General features: G+C 37.4%; 1 protein-coding gene across 2 annotated transcripts in view; it reads right to left on the bottom strand.

The window, feature by feature from the left end:
• LOC138320423 (carboxyl-terminal PDZ ligand of neuronal nitric oxide synthase protein-like) overlaps positions 1-19,916 on the bottom strand; it is a 193,364-nt gene that overhangs the window by 61,661 nt on the left and 111,787 nt on the right. For both annotated transcript variants that reach the window (XM_069263379.1, XM_069263380.1), the window contains exons 5-6: positions 10,807-10,868; positions 10,420-10,528 (exon numbers count right to left, since the gene is read on the bottom strand). In XM_069263379.1, the coding sequence (XP_069119480.1) occupies positions 10,420-10,528; positions 10,807-10,868 (171 nt within the window). The remainder of the gene's footprint in view (positions 1-10,419; positions 10,529-10,806; positions 10,869-19,916) is intronic.

The following is a 19,916-nucleotide window of genomic DNA, read 5'->3' as shown; positions in this document are numbered from 1 at the left end:
TAGAACCCAATGGAGAACTGTAGTAACACTAACCCCAGATAGAACCCAACGGAAAACTGTAGTAACATTAACCCCAGATAGAACCCAACGGAGAACTGTAGTAACACTTATCTCAGATAGAACCCAACGGAGCACTGTAGTAACACTTACCCAAGATAGAAACCAACGGAGAACTGTAGTAACACTTACCCCAGATAGAACCCAACGGAGAACTGTAGTTACACTAACCCCAGATAGAACAACACTAACCCCAGATAGAACCCAACGGAGCACTGTAGTAACACTAACCCCAGATAGAACCCAACGGAGTACTGTAGTAACACTAATCTCAGATAGAACCCAACGGAGTACTGTAGTAACACTAACCCCAGATAGAACCCAACAGAGTACTGTAGTAACACTCACTCCAGATAGAACCCAATGGAGCACTGTAGTAACACTAACCCCAGATAGAACTCAACAGAGTACTGTAGTAACACTAACCCCAGATAGAACCCAATGGAGAACTGTAGTAACACTAACCCCAGATAGAACCCAACGGAGCACTGTAGTAACACTAACCCCAGATAGAACTCAACAGAGTACTGTAGTAACACTAATCTCAGATAGAACCCAACGGAGTACTGTAGTAACACTAACCCCGGATAGAACCCAATGGAGTACTGTAGTAACACTAACCCCAGATAGAACCCAACAGAGTACTGTAGTAACACTAACCCCAGATAGAACCCAATGGAGAACTGAAGTTACACTAACCCCAGATAGAACCAAACGGAGCACTGTAGTAACACTAACCCCAGATAGAACCCAACAGAGTACTGTAGTAACACTAACCCCAGATAGAACCCAACGGAGAACTGTGGTTACATTAACCCCAGATAGAACCCAACAGAGTACTGTAGTAACACTAACCCCAGATAGAACCCAACAGAGTACTGTAGTAACACTAACCCCAGATAGAACCCAATGGAGAACTGTAGTAACACTAACCCCAGATAGAACCCAACGGAGAACTGTAGTAACACTAACCCCAGATAGAACCCAATGGAGCACTGTAGTAACACTAACCCCAGATAGAACCCAATGGATTACTGTAGTAACACTAACCCCAGATAGAACCCAACGGAGAACTGTAGTAACACTAATCCCAGATAGACCCCAATGGAGAAATGTAGTAGCACTAACCCCAGATAGAACAACACTAACCCCAGATAGAACCCAACAGAGTACTGTAGTAACACTCACCCCAGATAGAACCCAACGGAGAACTGTAGTAACACTAACCCCAGATAGAACCCAATGGAGTACTGTAGTAACACTTACCCCAGATAGAACCCAACGGAGTACTGTAGTAACACTAACCCCAGATAGAACCCAACAGAGTACTGTAGTAACACTAACCCCAGATAGAACCCAACAGAGTACTGTAGTAACACTAACCCCAGATAGAACCCAACGGAGAACTGTAGTAACACTAACCCCAGATAGAACCCAATGGAGTACTGTAGTAACACTAATCCCAGATAGAACCCAACGGAGAACTGTAGTAACACTAACCCCAGATAGAACCCAACGGAGCACTGTAGTAACACTAACTCCAGATAGAACCCAACGGAGCACTGTAGTAACACTTACCCCAGATAGAACCCAATGGAGAACTGTAGTTACACTAACCCCAGATAGAACAACATTAACCCCAGATAGAACCCAATGGAGTACTGTAGTAACACTAACCCCAGATAGAACCCAATGGAGAACTGTAGTTACACTAACCCCAGATAGAACCCAATGGAGTACTGTAGTAACACTAACCCCAGATAGAACCCAACAGAGTACTGTAGTAACACTAACCCCAGATAGAACCCAATGGAGAACTGTAGTAACACTAACCCCAGATAGAACCCAATGGAGAACTGTAGTTACACTAACCCCAGATAGAACCCAACGGAGAACTGTAGTAACACTTACCCCAGATAGAACCCAACGGAACACTGTAGTAACACTAATCTCAGATAGAACCCAACGGAGCACTGTAGTAACACTAACCACAGATAGAACAACACTAACCCCAGATAGAACCCAATGGAGTACTGTAGTAACACTAACCCCAGATAGAACCCAATGGAGTACTGTAGTAACACTAATCCCAGATAGAACCCAACGGAGAACTGTAGTTACACTAACCCCAGATAGAACCCAACGGAGAACTGTAGTAACACTAACCCCAGATAGAACCCAACGGAGAACTGTAGTAACACTAACCCCAGATAGAACCCAATGGAGTACTGTAGTAACACAGTATAACACTAACCCCAGATAGAACCCAACGGAGAACTGTAGTAACACTAACCCCAGATAGAACCCAATGGAGCACTGTAGTAACACTTACCCCAGATAGAACCCAACGGAGAACTGTAGTTACACTAACCCCAGATAGAACCCAACGGAGAACTGTAGTAACACTAACCCCAGATAGAAACCAACAGAGAACTGTAGTAACACTAACCCCAGATAGAACCCAACAGAGCACTGTAGTAACACTCACCCCAGATAGAACCCAACAGAGAACTGTAGTAACACTCACCTCAGATAGAACCCAACAGAGTACTGTAGTAACACTAACCCCAGATAGAACCCAACAGAGTACTGTAGTAACACTAACCCCAGATAGAACCCAATGGAGAACTGTAGTCACACTCATCCCAAATAGAACCCAACAGAGTACTGTAGTAACACTAACCCCAGATAGAACCCAATGGAGAACTGTAGTAACACTAACCCCAGATAGAACCCAACGGAAAACTGTAGTAACATTAACCCCAGATAGAACCCAACGGAGAACTGTAGTAACACTTATCTCAGATAGAACCCAACGGAGCACTGTAGTAACACTTACCCAAGATAGAAACCAACGGAGAACTGTAGTAACACTTACCCCAGATAGAACCCAACGGAGAACTGTAGTTACACTAACCCCAGATAGAACAACACTAACCCCAGATAGAACCCAACGGAGCACTGTAGTAACACTCACCCCAGATAGAACCCAACAGAGAACTGTAGTAACACTCACCCCAGATAGAACCCAACAGAGTACTGTAGTAACACTAACCCCAGATAGAACCCAACAGAGTACTGTAGTAACACTAACCCCAGATAGAACCCAATGGAGAACTGTAGTCACACTCACCCCAAATAGAACCCAACAGAGTACTGTAGTAACACTAACCCCAGATAGAACCCAATGGAAAACTGTAGTAACACTAACCCCAGATAGAACCCAACGGAAAACTGTAGTAACATTAACCCCAGATAGAACCCAACGGAGAACTGTAGTAACACTTATCTCAGATAGAACCCAACGGAGCACTGTAGTAACACTTACCCAAGATAGAAACCAACGGAGAACTGTAGTAACACTTACCCCAGATAGAACCCAACGGAGAACTGTAGTTACACTAACCCCAGATAGAACAACACTAACCCCAGATAGAACCCAACGGAGCACTGTAGTAACACTAATCTCATGTAGAACCCAATGGAGAACTGAAGTTACACTAACCCCAGATAGAACCCAACGGAGAACTGTAGTAACACTTAACCCAGATATAACCCAACGGAGCACTGTAGTAACACTAACCCCAGATAGAACCCAACGGAGAACTGTAGTAACATTAACCCCAGATAGAACCCAACAGAGCACTTTAGTAACACTAACCCCAGATAGAACCCAACGGAGATCTACAATAACTACAACTCCTGCCAAAATCTAAAAACCAATTTGCTACAAGTGTGAAGCCCAGAAATTGAAACTTTAGTCTGATATATGGAGAAAAACTGGCATGGCTACATGTTCTGTACTAAAGTGAACTCAAAGTGCAGATCAAAATTGGAATGCATGGTTTCACTTGCCAAGAAATCAATTTAAGTAGTTATATCCCTTGCCTTAATCCAGGTGATTACGTGAAGTGAGGCCCCAAGCCGATTGAGGCTATGTTCTATTATTTTGTACTAATGCAGAATATTTACAACTATCAATATCATGTATATAATAATGGTACATTTATAGTGTGGTTTGTGTATGATATACAAGGCAAAGTGTATCCATCCAGCTAATCTATGAGCTGGTCATGAGCCTGTTCTTACACTTGTGTAAGATATTGTATCAATTATATTGTTTAAGTGCTTATCAACAAAGTAAGTAAGTAATTTATAAACAATAAACCTGTGTTCTGTCTTTGTGTATTACAGTTATCTGTCTTTGTGTACTACAGTTATCTGTCTTTGTGTATTACAGTTATCTGTCTTTGTGTATTACAGTTATCTGTCTTTGTGTATTACAGTTATCTGTCTTTGTGTACTACAGTTATCTGTCTTTGTGTATTACAGTTATCTGTCTTTGTGTATTACAGAGTTATCTATCTTTGTGTATTACAGTTATCTGTCTTTGTGTACTACAGTTATCTGTCTTTGTGTATTACAGTTATCTGTCTTTGTGTATTACAGAGTTATCTATCTTTGTGTATTACAGTTATCTGTCTTAGTGTACTACAGTTATCTGTCTTTGTGTATTACAGTTATCTGTCTTTGTGTATTACAGAGTTATCTATCTTTGTGTATTACAGTTATCTGTCTTTGTGTACTACAGTTATCTGTCTTTGTGTATTACAGTTATCTGTCTTTGTGTATTACAGAGTTATCTATCTTTGTGTATTACAGTTATCTGTCTTTGTGTACTACAGTTATCTGTCTTTGTGTATTACAGTTATCTGTCTTTGTGTATTACAGAGTTATCTGTCTTTGTGTATTACAGTTATCTGTCTTTGTGTACTACAGTTATCTGTCTTTGTGTATTACAGTTATCTGTCTTTGTGTATTACAGAGTTATCGGTGTTAGTGTATTACAGTTATCTGTCTTTGTGTACTACAGTTATCTGTCTTTGTGTATTACAGTTATCTGTCTTTGTGTATTACAGAGTTATATGTCTTTGTGTATTACAGTTATCTGTCTTTGTGTATTACAGTTATCTGTCTTTGTGTATTACAGAGTTATCGGTGTTAGTGTATTACAGTTATCTGTCTTTGTGTATTACAGTTATCTGTCTTTGTGTACTACAGTAATCTGTCTTTGTGTACTACAGTTATCTGTCTTTGTGTATTAGTTATCTGTCTTTGTGTACTACAGTAATCTGTCTTTGTGTACTACAGTTATCTGTCTTTGTGTATTACAGTTATCTGTCTTTGTGTATTACAGTAATCTGTCTTTGTGTACTACAGTTATCTGTCTTTGTGTATTACAGTTATCTGTCTTTGTGTATTACAGTAATCTGTCTTTGTGTACTACAGTTATCTGTATTTGTGTATTACAGTTATCTGTCTTTGTGTATTACAGTTATCTGTCTTTGTGTGTCTTTGTGTATTACAGTTATCTGTCTTTGTGTACTACAGTTATCTGTATTTGTGTATTAAAGTAATCTGTCTTTGTGTACTACAGTTATCTGTCTTTGTGTACTACAGTTATCTGTCTTTGTGTACTACAGTTACCTGTCTTTGTGTATTACAGTTATCTGTCTTTGTGTACTACAGTTATCTGTCTTTGTGTACTACAGTTATCTGTCTTTGTGTATTACAGTTATCTGTCTTTGTGTACTACAGTTATCTGTATTTGTGTATTACAGTTATCTATCTTTGTGTACTACAGTTATCTGTCTTTGTGTATTACAGAGTTATCTGTCTTTGTGTATTACAGTTATCTGTCTTTGTGTATTACAGTAATCGGTCTTTGTGTATTACAGAGTTATCGGTGTTAGTGTATTACAGTTATCTGTCTTTGTGTACTACAGTTATCTGTATTTGTGTATTACAGTTATCTGTCTTTGTGTACTACAGTTATCTGTCTTTGTGTATTACAGTTATCTGTCTTTGTGTACTACAGTTATCTGTATTTGTGTATTACAGTTATCTGTCTTTGTGTATTACAGTTATCTGTCTTTGTGTATTACAGAGTTATCGGTGTTAGTGTATTACAGTTATCTGTCTTTGTGTATTACAGTTATCTGTCTTTGTGTACGTATTACAGTAATCTGTCTTTGTGTATTACAGAGTTATCTGTCTTTGTGTATTACAGTTATCTGTCTTTGTGTACTACAGTTATCTGTCTTTGTGTAGTATAATTATCTGTCTTTGTGTAGTATAGTTATCTGTCTTTGTGTATAACAGAGTTATCTGTCTTTGTGTATTACAGAGTTATCTGTCTTTGTGTATAACAGAGTTATCTGTCTTTGTGTATTACAGTAATCTGTCTTTGTGTAGTACAGAGTTATCTGTCTTTGTGTATAACAGAGTTACCTGTCTTTGTGTATTACAGAGTTATCTGTCTTTGTGTATAACAGAGTTATCTGTGTTAGTGTATTACAGTTATCTGTCTTTGTGTATTATAGTTATCTGTGTTTGTGTAGTATAGTTATCTATCTTTGTGTATTACAGAGTTATCCATCTTTGTGTATAACAGAGTTATCTGTCTTTGTGTATTACAGTTATCTGTGTTTGTGTATAACAGTTGTCTGTCTTTGTGTACTACAGTTATCTGTATTTGTGTATTATAGAGTTATTCATCTTTGTGTATTACAGTTATCTGTCTTTGTGTATTACAGTTATCTGTCTTTGTGTATTACAGTTATCTGTATTTGTGTATTATAGAGTTATTCATCTTTGTGTATTACAGAGTCATCTGTGTTTGTGTATTACAGTTATCTGTCTTTGTGTATTACAGAGTTATCTATCTTTGTGTATTACAGTTATCTGTCTTTGTGTACTACAGTTATCTGTATTTGTGTACTACAGTTATCTGTATTTGTGTATTATAGAGTTATTCATCTTTGTGTATTACAGAGTCATCTGTCTTTGTTTATACAGTTATCTGTCTTGGTGTATTACAGTTATCTGTCTTTGTGTATTACAGTTATCTGTCTTTGTGTATTACAGAGTTATCTATCTTTGTTTATTACAGTTATCTGTCTTTGTGTATTACAGTTATCTGTCTTTGTGTATTACAGTAATCGGTCTTTGTGTACTACAGTTATCTGTCTTTGTGTACTACAGAGTTATCTGTGTTTGTGCATTACAGTTATCTGTCTTTGTGTATTACAGAGTTATCTGTGTTTGTGCATTACAGTTGGCTATCCTCATGTATTACAGAGTTATCTGTCTTTGTGTATAACAGTTATCTATCTTTGTGTATTACAGAGTTATCTGTCTTTGTGTATTACAAAGTTATTTATGTTTGTGTATTGAAAATGTAAAAAAAACCTGATATGAATAATATTTATGTCTTTTGAAAATGAAAAATTATGTTTTAAAGTATATTATCTGAAAAGACATTTATTTAACCTGATGTTGTTTTCATTTGATTGATAACCACAGTATTTTACAAAGCTACAAAACTTCCTAAATAATCACCAACAAACACATGAGACAAGTTAATATAAATATCAACTGTCACAGAGCCTGCAGACGTAATTCTTGTCTCGTCATTAACGATGCTAAAGTCAAACAGTTCACAAGAATCTATCTGAAATGTTTAATCTAGAGAACTCCATCTCTGCATTAAGGAGAATTGGGAACTGAAAAGCAGTAAAAGTTAACAATTTATCTTCATTGGGAATTTTAAAATAGTACATCAATGCAAGTATCTTAAAGAATTTTAAATAACAAGTGCCTGTATGTTTTTTTTTCCTTTTAACAGAAATTGCTACAAATCACTGTATTATAAATCATTTGAAATAAAGTTTTTATTTATTTGAGTTTCTTTAAAACATTTATGCTTGCTTCAAGTGTTAAATAATGCTGGAATTGGTCAACAAAACTTATTACCAATTCTTTGAGAACTTTAATGTATTATTCCATATTACTGAGTTATCTGCCATTGTGGAAGATTTGGATTGTGACTTCTTGTGGTTACAAACACAACATCATATCTTTCAAACAAGACAAAGTGACAAAGAGGGGATCTTACATGAGTGGCTATGTAATATGAAATTTAACTTAAATTGATCCTCAAGTTAAACAAGTCTGCAGTCAAAGTAACATAGGTCTTAGAGGCTGCTTTTGCTTCTGAGGTCAAATTGCAATAATGCTGTATTAAAAGTTTGTTTTCAGCTCACATAACAAATGGTGCACCTACAAGATCCTCAAGGACTGTTTCTGATGTTGTGATATACTGTGTACCTTAGAGATCCTCAAGGACTGTTTCTAATGTGGTATACTGGGTACCTTAGAGATCCTCAAGGACTGTTTCTGATGTTGTGGTATACTGTGTACCTTAGAGATCCTCAAGGACTGTTTCTGATGTTGTGGTATACTGGGTACCTTAGAGATCCTCAAGGACTGTTTCTGATGTTGTGGTATACTGGGTACCTTAGAGATCCTCAAGGACTGTTTCTGATGTTGTGGTATACTGGGTACCTTAGAGATCCTCAAGGACTGTTTCTGATGTTGTGGTATACTGGGTACCTTAGAGATCCTCAAGGACTGTTTCTAATGTGGTATACTGGGTACCTTAGAGATCCTCAAGGACTGTTTCTGATGTTGTGGTATACTGTGTACCTTAGAGATCCTCAAGGACTGTTTCTGATGTTGTGATATACTGTGTACCTTAGATATCCTCAAGGACTGTTTCTGATGTTGTGATATACTGTGTACCTTAGAGATCCTCAAGGACTACTTCTGATGTTGTGATATACTGGGTACCTTAGAGATCCTCAAGGACTGTTTCTGATGTTGTGGTATAATGGGTGCCTTAGATATCCTCAAGGACTGTTTCTGATGTTGTGATAAAGTGGGTACCTTAGAGATCCTCAAGGACTGTTTCTGATGTTGTGATATACTGGGTACCTTAGAGATCCTCAAGGACTGTTTCTGATGTTGTGGTATAATGGGTGCCTTAGATATCCTCAAGGACTGTTTCTGATGTTGTGATAAAGTGGGTACCTTAGAGATCCTCAAGGACTGTTTCTGATGTTGTGGTTTACTGGGAACCTAAGAGATACTCATGGACTGTTTCTGATGTTGTGGTATAATGGGTGCCTTAGATATCCTCAAGGACTGTTTCTGATGTTGTGGTATACTGTGTACCTTAGAGATCCTCAAGGACTGTTTCTGATGTTGTGATATACTGGGTACCTTAGAGATCCTCAAGGACTGTTTCTGATGTTGTGATATACTGGGTACCTTAGAGATCCTCAAGGACTGTTTCTGATGTTGTGGTATAATGGGTGCCTTAGATATCCTCAAGGACTGTTTCTGATGTTGTGATAAAGTGGGTACCTTAGAGATCCTCAAGGACTGTTTCTGATGTTGTGGTTTACTGGGAACCTAAGAGATACTCATGGACTGTTTCTGATGTTGTGATATACTGTGTACCTTAGAGATCCTCAAGGACTACTTCTGATGTTGTGATATACTGGGTACCTTAGAGATCCTCAAGGACTGTTTCTAATGTGATATACTGTGTACCTTAGAGATCCTCAAGGACTGTTTCTGATGTTGTGGTATACTGGGTGCCTTGGAGATCCTCAAGGACTACTTCTGATGTTGTGGTATACTGGGTACCTTAGAGATCCTCAAGGACTGTTTCTGATGTGGTATACTGTGTACCTTAGAGATCCTCAAGGACTGTTTCTGATGTTGTGGTATACTGTGTACCTAAGAGATCCTCAAGGACTATTTCTGATGTTGTGGTATACTGGGTGCCTTGGAGATCCTCAAGGACTGTTTCTGATGTTGTGGTATACTGTGTACCTTAGAGATCTTCAAGGACTGTTTCTGATGTTGTGATAAAGTGGGTACCTTAGAGATCCTCAAGGACTGTTTCTGATGTTGTGGTTTACTGGGAACCTAAGAGATACTCATGGACTGTTTCTGATGTTGTGGTATAATGGGTGCCTTAGATATCCTCAAGGACTGTTTCTGATGTTGTGGTATACTGTGTACCTTAGAGATCCTCAAGGACTGTTTCTGATGTTGTGATATACTGGGTACCTTAGAGATCCTCAAGGACTGTTTCTGATGTTGTGGTATAATGGGTGCCTTAGATATCCTCAAGGACTGTTTCTGATGTTGTGATAAAGTGGGTACCTTAGAGATCCTCAAGGACTGTTTCTGATGTTGTGGTTTACTGGGAACCTAAGAGATACTCATGGACTGTTTCTGATGTTCTGGTATTATGGGTACCTTAGATATCAGTAAAGATTGCTTCTTGCCTCACTGTGCAATTGGGAGTATACTTAAAGGTTGACTCTGAAATGTCACCATGAATTCTCCTTATAGACATAAAAAAACTACAGTCCATGCAAATGGCAAAGTTAGCTGTCAAGGATTCTGAAGTTAAAACATTAATGTGCTGAATATCAGGCCACTTACCTTTTTATAGGCCTTGAATACATTACACTTGAAGACATTGGTTGGTCCATCTCTTGCTATGTAGCTCCAGATCTTCAGGTCTTGAGAGTCATGTGACACATAAAATATCCTAGAAAACAATCACACACTATTATTATCCTATCATAAATAGTTTTGTTATATAATGGTCAGTGTAACTGTAAAGTTTATAACTACAGAACATCAATTCAATGCAGTTGCTTTAAAACATTTAGCTAGTATAAATTAGGCCTGAAATATCAAGGACCTCTTTTTTATCAAGTTTTGGATTTGAATACTTGATGGAGCATGGAAATCTCACATTGGGAAAGCATAAATATCATTATTCCACTAAACAGCATGAGAGCATATTAACTATAGACAACCAACCTAAAGATTGGATGATGCATCACCAAAACTTTCTCTTCTGTGATCCGCCCACTAAGGGATTTCTGAAACAAACAACAAACGAGATCTTTAAAATTAAGGGATTTCTGAAACAGACAATAAACCAGATCTTTTAAATCAGGGGATTACTGAAACAGACAATAAACCAGATCTTTTAAATCAAATGATTTCTGAAACAGACAATAAACCAGATCTTTTAAATAAGGGGATTCCTGAAACAGACAATAAACCAGATCATTTAATTCAAAGGATTTCTGAAACAGACAATAAACCAGATCATTTAATTCAAAGGATTTCTGAAACAGACAATAAACCAGATCATTTAAATCAAATGATTTCTGAAACAGACAATAAACCAGATCTTTTAAATAAGGGGATTCCTGAAACAGACAATAAACCAGATCATTTAAATCAAATGATTTCTGAAACAGACAATAAACCAGATCATTTAAATCAAATGATTTCTGAAACAGACAATAAACAAGATCTTTTAAATAAGGGGATTCCTGAAACAGACAATAAACCAGATCATTTAAATCAAAGGATTTTTGAAACAGACAACAAACCTGATCTTTTAATAATCAGACGATTTCTGAAACAGACAATAAACCAGATCTTTTAAATAAGGGGATTTCTGAAACAGACAATAAACCTGATCATTTAAATCAAAGGATTTCTGAAACAGACAATAAACCAGATCATTTAAATCAAAGGATTTCTGAAACAGACAATAAATCAGATCATTTAAATCAAAGGATTTCTGAAACAGACAATAAACCAGATCATTTCAATCAAAGGATTTCTGAAACAGACAATAAACCAGATCATTTAGATCAAAGGATTTCTGAAACAGACAATAAACCAGATCTTTTAAATCAAAGGATTTCTGAAACAGACAATAAACCAAATACTTTAAAACCTTACAGTAAAGTATTGTAAAAACAAATCTGGTCAGTATAGCTTAGGTCAAGTTGATTCATCAGCTACACAAATTGTTCTCATCACTGAGGGTTCTCATCACTGAGGGTTCTCATCACTGAGGGTTCTCATCACTGAGGGTTCTCATCACTGAGGGTTTATTCTATTATTTGGATAAACAGATGTTGACAATTAAAACCTAGCTGTCTATTACTTGTTCTTGTTTAAATGTTTTAGAAATAGATGTGTTATAGAAGCGAAAAACATGTAGCATAAAATAACAACCTCTTTCATAATCATAATTATCAGTTCTAATAGAAAGTATAGAATTATAATATTCTAGTTTTTTTTTTATTACAAGAATTCCACGGAAGTGGATGTATTGCCTGCACAGCATAACAAAAAATAGTTATTTACAATTGAAAATATTGTTAATAATTTAGGTGAAGTAATCAAGTCCCATAACTCTTGCAAATATTGATGGATTTTGTGAAGTATCGAACCCATGCATCTAAGATCTCATTGATATAAAGCAATATACCAAATTTGATTGAAATCGGACAATAAATACTGAAGTTATCGAGCGGAAACCATAGATTTATCAGTTTTGACGATTTTAAAGTCCCGTAACTCTTGCAATTATTGACGGATTTCGACCATTATTAAACTTATCCGAGATCTCATTGCTATTAAACAATTTATTAAATTTGGTTGAAATTGGACGATAAATATTTTAAGTTATCGAGAAGAAACCATGGATTTTTGTGTTTTGACGATTTTAAAGTCCCGTAACTCTTACAAATATTGACGGATTTTGACCATAATTTAACTCATCCAAGATCTCATTGATATTAAACAATTGATAAAATTTGGTTGAAATTAGACAATAAATATTTAAGTTATCGAGCGGAAACATGGATTTTTCTGTTTTGATGATTTTAAAGTCCCGTAACTCTTTGAAATATTGATGGATTTTGAAGATTATCAAACTCATCTGAGATCTCATTGATATAAAGCTATATACCAAATTTGGTTGAAATTGGAAAATAAATAAATCAGTTATCGCACGGAAACCGTTTCCCTGACGCCGACGACTCCGACGCCGACGCTGACGCCAACATAGTGATACCTAAGTGTCCCCCTTGCGTTGCAGGCGACACAAAAACCAAGTAGAGATCTCATGATTTGATGTCAATATATCAATGATCAGCCTACATAAAAGTGTATTTTATATTTCCGACACAGAGATGATTGAGTGCTTCCTTGCTTTCTCATAGTCATTACAAAATTTTATTGTTTTTCATAGAAACATGAAGATATATAATTTTCCCAATATACAGAAAATAAGTCTTATGTAACGTTGTATGCTGTGGCCTACATGTCATGTTGTCTTTGATTTCATTGATCTTAGATCACCACTCCGGATTGTTTACAACAACTCTATTGGTCTGAGATAGTCATCAGAAACATCAAACAAAGGTTGTATGTGTACCAAAGGGCACATAATTTACATGTCTACTCTCTTTTGATATGTACCTCAAATTACTGTACAGGAAAAATTAAAATACCATTACATAAGCGAGATCATAAAACCTGTACTCTCTAAAGTCCCTGCATGTCTGACTATACAGAATATGCGATTTTTACTGGAATTAATTGGCCATGATCACCCGATTGTGACACCACAGAATTCTCTACAGATTGTGTATGTATATGGAGATGGTGTGCAATCACTTCTACAATCACATGAATCTTCTGAGCAAACAATATAGGTGGCCTATGTGTTTATCGACAATCTCAGTAAAACACATCTAGGCCACTGTCTATACCTGATTGTTTGCTATGTAACATTTAATTAACTGTGACCTTCTTCATCAGCCAACTTTTGTATTAAAACTTTGACAAAACAATTAATTTAAAGTGCATCTCAATCAATACATTTGATAAAAATAAATGAGAATTCTGAATAAAAAATAGCTAACTTTTATCAGTATTAATGTTGCTTTAAACAAACTTTTTCAGCAGCAGCTTCATTTCATGTTTTCATACTGCGACAGTTTCACAGCATTACTCACAATTAAGATTTACAGTCATTCAAACTCTACAACCAGCGTCATTAATAAAATGTATCCCTACCAAAAGGTATTGATATACTATCCCTACCTAAAGCTTATGATATACTTTCCATAGAGAAGGTATTGATATACTATCCCTACCTAAAGGTATTGATATACTATCCCTACCTAAAGGTATTGATGTACTATCCCTACCTAAAGGTATTGATGTACTATCCCTACCTAAAGGTATTGATATACTATCCCTACCTAAAGCTTATGATATACTTTCCATAGAGAAGGTATTGATATACTATCCCTACCTAAAGGTATTGATATACTATACCTACCAAAAGCTATTGATATACTATCCATAGAGAAGCTATTGATATACTATCCCTACCTAAAGGTATTGATATACTATCCCTACCTAAAGGTATTGATATACTATCCCTACCTAAAGGTATTGATATACTATCCCTACCTAAAGGTATTGATATACTATCCCTACCTAAAGGTTTTGATATACTATCCCTACCTAAAGGTATTGATATACTATCCATAGAGAAGGTATTGATATACTATACCTACCTAAAGCTATTGATATACTATCCCTACCTAAAAGGTATTGATATATACTATCCCTACCTAAAGGTATTGATATACTATCCCTACCAAAGGTATTGATATACTATCCCTACCTAAAGGTATTGATATACTATCCCTACCAAAGGTATTGATATACTATCCCTACCTAAAGGTATTGATATACTATCCCTACCTAAAGGTATTGATATACTATCCCTACCAAAGTATTGATATACTATCCCTACAAAAGGTATTGATATACCCCTACCAAAGGTATTGATATACTATCCCTACCTAAAGGTATTGATATACTATCCCTACCTAAAGGTATTGATATACTATCCCTACCAAAAGGTATTGATATACTATCCCTACCTAAAGGTATTGATATACTATCCCTACCTAAAGGTATTGATATACTATCCCTACCTAAAGGTATTGATGTACTATCCCTACCTAAAGGTATTGATATACTATCCCTACCTAAAGGTATTGATATACTATCCCTACCTAAAGGTATTGATATACTATCCCTACCTAAAGGTATTGATATACTATCCCTACCTAAAGGTATTGATATACTATCCCTACCTAAAGGTATTGATATACTATCCCTACCTAAAGGTATTGATATACTATCCCTACCTAAAAGGTATTGATATACTATCCCTACCTAAAGGTATTGATATACTATCCCTACCTAAAGGTATTGATATACTATCCCTACCTAAAGGTATTGATATACTATCCCTACTAGAGAAGGTATTGATATACTATCCCTACCTAAAGGTATTGATATACTATCCCTACCTAAAGGTATTGATATACTATCCCTACCAAAAGGTATTGATATACTATCCCTACCTAAAGGTATTGATATACTATCCCTACCAAAAGGTATTGATATACTATCCCTACCTAAAGGTATTGATATACTATCCCTACCTAAAGGTATTGATATACTATCCCTACCTAAAGGTATTGATATACTATCCCTACCAAAAGGTATTGATATACTATCCCTACCAAAAGGTATTGATATACTATCCCTACCTAAAGGTATTGATATACTATCCCTACCTAAAGGTATTGATATTACTATCCCTACCTAAAGCTTATGATATACTTTCCATAGAGAAGGTATTGATATACTATCCCTACCTAAAGGTATTGATATACTATCCCTACCTAAAGGTATTGATATACTATCCCTACCTAAAGGTATTGATATACTATCCCTACCTAAAGGTATTGATATACTATCCCTACCTAAAGGTATTGATATACTATCCCTACCTAAAGGTATTGATATACTATCCCTACCTAAAGGTATTGATATACTATCCCTACCTAAAGGTATTGATATACTATCCCTACCAAAAGGTATTGATATACTATCCCTACCTAAAGGTATTGATATACTATCCCTACCAAAAGCTATTGATATACTATCCCTACCTAAAGGTATTGATATACTATCCCTACCTAAAGGTATTGATATACTATCCCTACCTAAAGGTATTGATATACTATCCCTACCTAAAGGTATTGATATACTATCCCTACCTAAAGGTATTGATATACTATCCATAGAGAAGGTATTGATATACTATCCCTACCAAAAGGTATTGATATACTATCCCTACCTAAAGGTATTGATATACTATCCCTACCTAAAGGTATTGATATACTATCCCTACCAAAAGTATTGATATACTATCCCTACCTAAAGGTATTGATTATACTATCCCTACCTAAAGGTATTGATATACTATCCATACAAAGGTATTGATATACTATCCCTACCTAAAGGTATTGATATACTATCCCTACCTAAAGGTATTGATATACTATCCCTACCTAAAGGTATTGATATACTATCCCTACCTAAAGTTGATATACTATCCCTACCTAAAGGTATTGATATACTATCCCTACCTAAAGGTATTGATATACTATCCCTACCTAAAGTATTGATATACTATTACCAAAGATTGATACTATCCCTACCTAAAGGTATTGATATACTATCCCTACCTAAAGGTATCCCTACCTAAAGGTATTGATATACTATCCTACCAAGGTATTGATATACTATCCCTACCTAAAGGTATTGATATACTATAAGATAACTATCCTACCAAAGGTATTGATATACTATCCATACTATATTACTACCAAAGTATTGATATACTATCCCTACCTAAAGGTATTGATATACTATCCCTACCTAAAGGTATTGATATACTTTCCATAGAGAAGGTATTGATGTACTATCCCTACCTAAAGGTATTGATATACTAACCCTACCTAAAGGTATTGATATACTATCCATAGAGAAGGTATTGATGTACTATCCCTACCTAAAGGTATTGATATACTATCCCTACCAAAAGCTATTGATATACTATCCCTACCTAAAGGTATTGATGTACTATCCCTACCAAAAGGTATTAATATACTATCCCTACCAAAAGCTATTGATATACTACCCATTCAGAAGGTATTGATATACTACCCATACAGAAGGTACATGTTATGTATGACACCAGTATTCACTAGATAATAGACTACAGGAGCTGTTGAAAATAGCATCTACTGCATATCAGTGTGCTGAGAATACAATGTATAGATGTTAAGAATAAATAGCATCTAATACATACATCTTCTACTGTATAAATGCTGAGAATTGCATCCAATGAATAAATGTGCTGAAAACATCCTTCAGTGTATAAATTCTGATAATAGCATACCTGTATAGATATACTGAGAATAGCATATGATGTAGTAATCTGTTGAGAATAGCATACAATGTGCTGGTTATAGCATACAATGTATAAATGTGCTAAGAATAGCATACAATGTATAAATATGCTAAGAATAGCATACAATGTAGAAATGTTCTGAGAATAACATCCAATGTAGAAATGTACTGAAGTAGCATACTATGAAGAAATGTGATGAGAATAGCATCCTATGTAGAAATGTGCTGAGAATAGCATATACAATATAAATGTGCTGAGAATAGCATATACAATGTAAATGTCCTGAGATTGCCGTTCATTGTTGAAATGTGCTGAGAATAGCATATAATGAAGAAATGTGTTGAGAATAGCATATACAATGTTAATGTGCTGAGAATGCTATTCATTGTAGAAACACTATAAGAGATTTTATTAGTTATGGTATTTGATGTTTTCAATCAATGATTTCCCCTAAAAACAATTTGACCCGCATCACCAATCATGTTTTCAAACTTGCATGGTACAAATCTGAAATGCATTCCATCAGCTGACTTAATGGAGAACCATGAGCCTTTAGGACTCTCATCCATCATTTGTTCTTTATAGACTTTTGTCAAAATTATCAGAATATAACAAGATTTATTATTATTAATCTTCTCTAATATTTCAACATATCTGATCTACCAATATAAATCTCCATAGTATTGATTTTTTCCATAGATTTATGCATTCAATTTTGCATATATATGTAACATTTTGAATAATAGTCAACTTTCAATCATTAATAATATACAACCAAACCTGTCCTAGGGACCATCTGGAGTGTTTAAAGACCATCCGCTCAATAAGATCCCAAAAGGACAACCTCAACACAATTTGACCTGTGTATAAAGACCACTTAGCTATAAAAACTATTTTGTCCTTGTCCTTTGGCTGATCTTTATAGAAAGACTTGACCTTGTGTCTATTTCACGAATATGTATACTAGGTAATCTTTATGTTTTGGATAGCGGTGGCAGACTAGTTAATTATCATATCCATGATATCCAAAATATATTTTACCACAAGCTTCCCACCATCTCTGATCCACAAGTTTGAATCCCATGTGGAGCAGATGCTATAGTTACAGAGCAGAGGTATGTAGTTAACTCCTGGCTCAGTGACCCCATAGTAACCCCCCTCCCAATCCTGACTCAGTGACCCCAAAGTAACCCCACTCTCAATCCTGGCTCAGTGACCCCATAGTAACCCCCCTCTTAATCCTGGCTCAGTGACCCCATAGTAACCCCACTCCCAATCCTGGCTCAGTGACCCCATAGTAACCCCCCTCCCAATCCTGGCTCAGTGACCCCATAGTAACCCCCTCCCAATCCTGGCTCAGTGACCCCATAGTAACCCCCCTCTCAATCCTGGCTCAGTGACCCCATAGTAACCCCCCTCTTAATCCTGGCTCAGTGACCCCATAGTAACCCCACTCCCCAATCCTGGCTCAGTGACCCCATAGTAACCCCCCTCCCAATCCTGGCTCAGTGACCCCATAGTAACCCCCTCCCAATCCTGGCTCAGTGACCCCATAGTAACCCCCTCCCAATCCTGGCTCAGTGACCCCATAGTAACCCCCTCCCAATCCTGGCTCAGTGACCCCATAGTAACCCCCTCCCAATCCTGGCTCAGTGACCCCATAGTAACCCCCCTCCCAATCCTGGCTCAGTGACCCCATAGTAACCCCCTCCCAATCCTGGCTCAGTGACCCCATAGTAACCCCCTCCCAATCCTGGCTCAGTGACCCCATATTAACCCCCCTCCCAATCCTGGCTCAGTGACCCCATAGTAACCCCCCTCTCAATCCTGGCTCAGTGACCCCATAGTAACCCCCTCCCAATCCTGGCTCAGTGACCCCATAGTAACCCCCTCCCAATCCTGGCTCAGTGACCCCATAGTAACCCCCTCCCAATCCTGGCTCAGTGACCCCATAGTAACCCCCCTCCCAATCCTGGCTCAGTGACCCCATATATAGTAACCTCCCTCCCAATCCTGGTTCAGCATCCCCATAGTAACCCCCCTCCCAATCCTGGCTCAGTGACCCCATATATAGTAACCTCCCTCCCAATCCTGGTTCAGCGTCCCCATAGTAACCCCCCTCCCAATCCTGGCTCAGTGACCCCATAGTAACCCCCCTCTTGATCCTGACTCAGTGACCCCAAAGTAACCTCACTCCCAATCCTGGCTCAGTGACCCCATAGTACCCCCCCTCCCAATCCTGGCTCAGTGACCCCATAGTAACCCCCTCCCAATCCTGGCTCAGTGACCCCATAGTAACCCCCCTCCCAATCCTGGCTCAGTGACCCCATAGTAACCCCCCTCCCAATCCTGGCTCAGTGACCCCATAGTAACCCCCTCCCAATCCTGGCTCAGTGACCCCATAGTAACCCCACTCCCAATCCTGGCTCAGTGTCCCCATAGTAACACCACTCCCAATCCTGGCTCCTCCTCAGTGACCCCATAGTAACCCCCCTCCCAATCCTGGCTCAGTGACCCCATAATAGTCCCACTCCCAATCCTGGCGCTCAGTGACCCCATAGTAACCCCACTCCCAAACCTGGCTCAGTGACCCCATAGTAACCCCACTCTCAATCCTGGCTCGTCACTCAGTGACCCCATAGTTATCCCTCTCCCAATCCTGGCTCCTCCCTCAGTGACCCAATAGTAACCTCCCTCCCAATCCTGGCTCAGTGACCCCATAGTAACCCCCCTACCAATCCTGGCTCCTCCCTAAGTGACCCAAAAG

This window comes from Argopecten irradians, chromosome 4 (genome assembly GCF_041381155.1).
Source record: "Argopecten irradians isolate NY chromosome 4, Ai_NY, whole genome shotgun sequence".
Taxonomy (NCBI): Eukaryota; Metazoa; Mollusca; class Bivalvia; order Pectinida; family Pectinidae; genus Argopecten; species Argopecten irradians.
The sequence above is the reverse complement of the archived record's forward strand: the minus strand, read 5'-3'. Positions and strand labels throughout refer to the sequence as shown.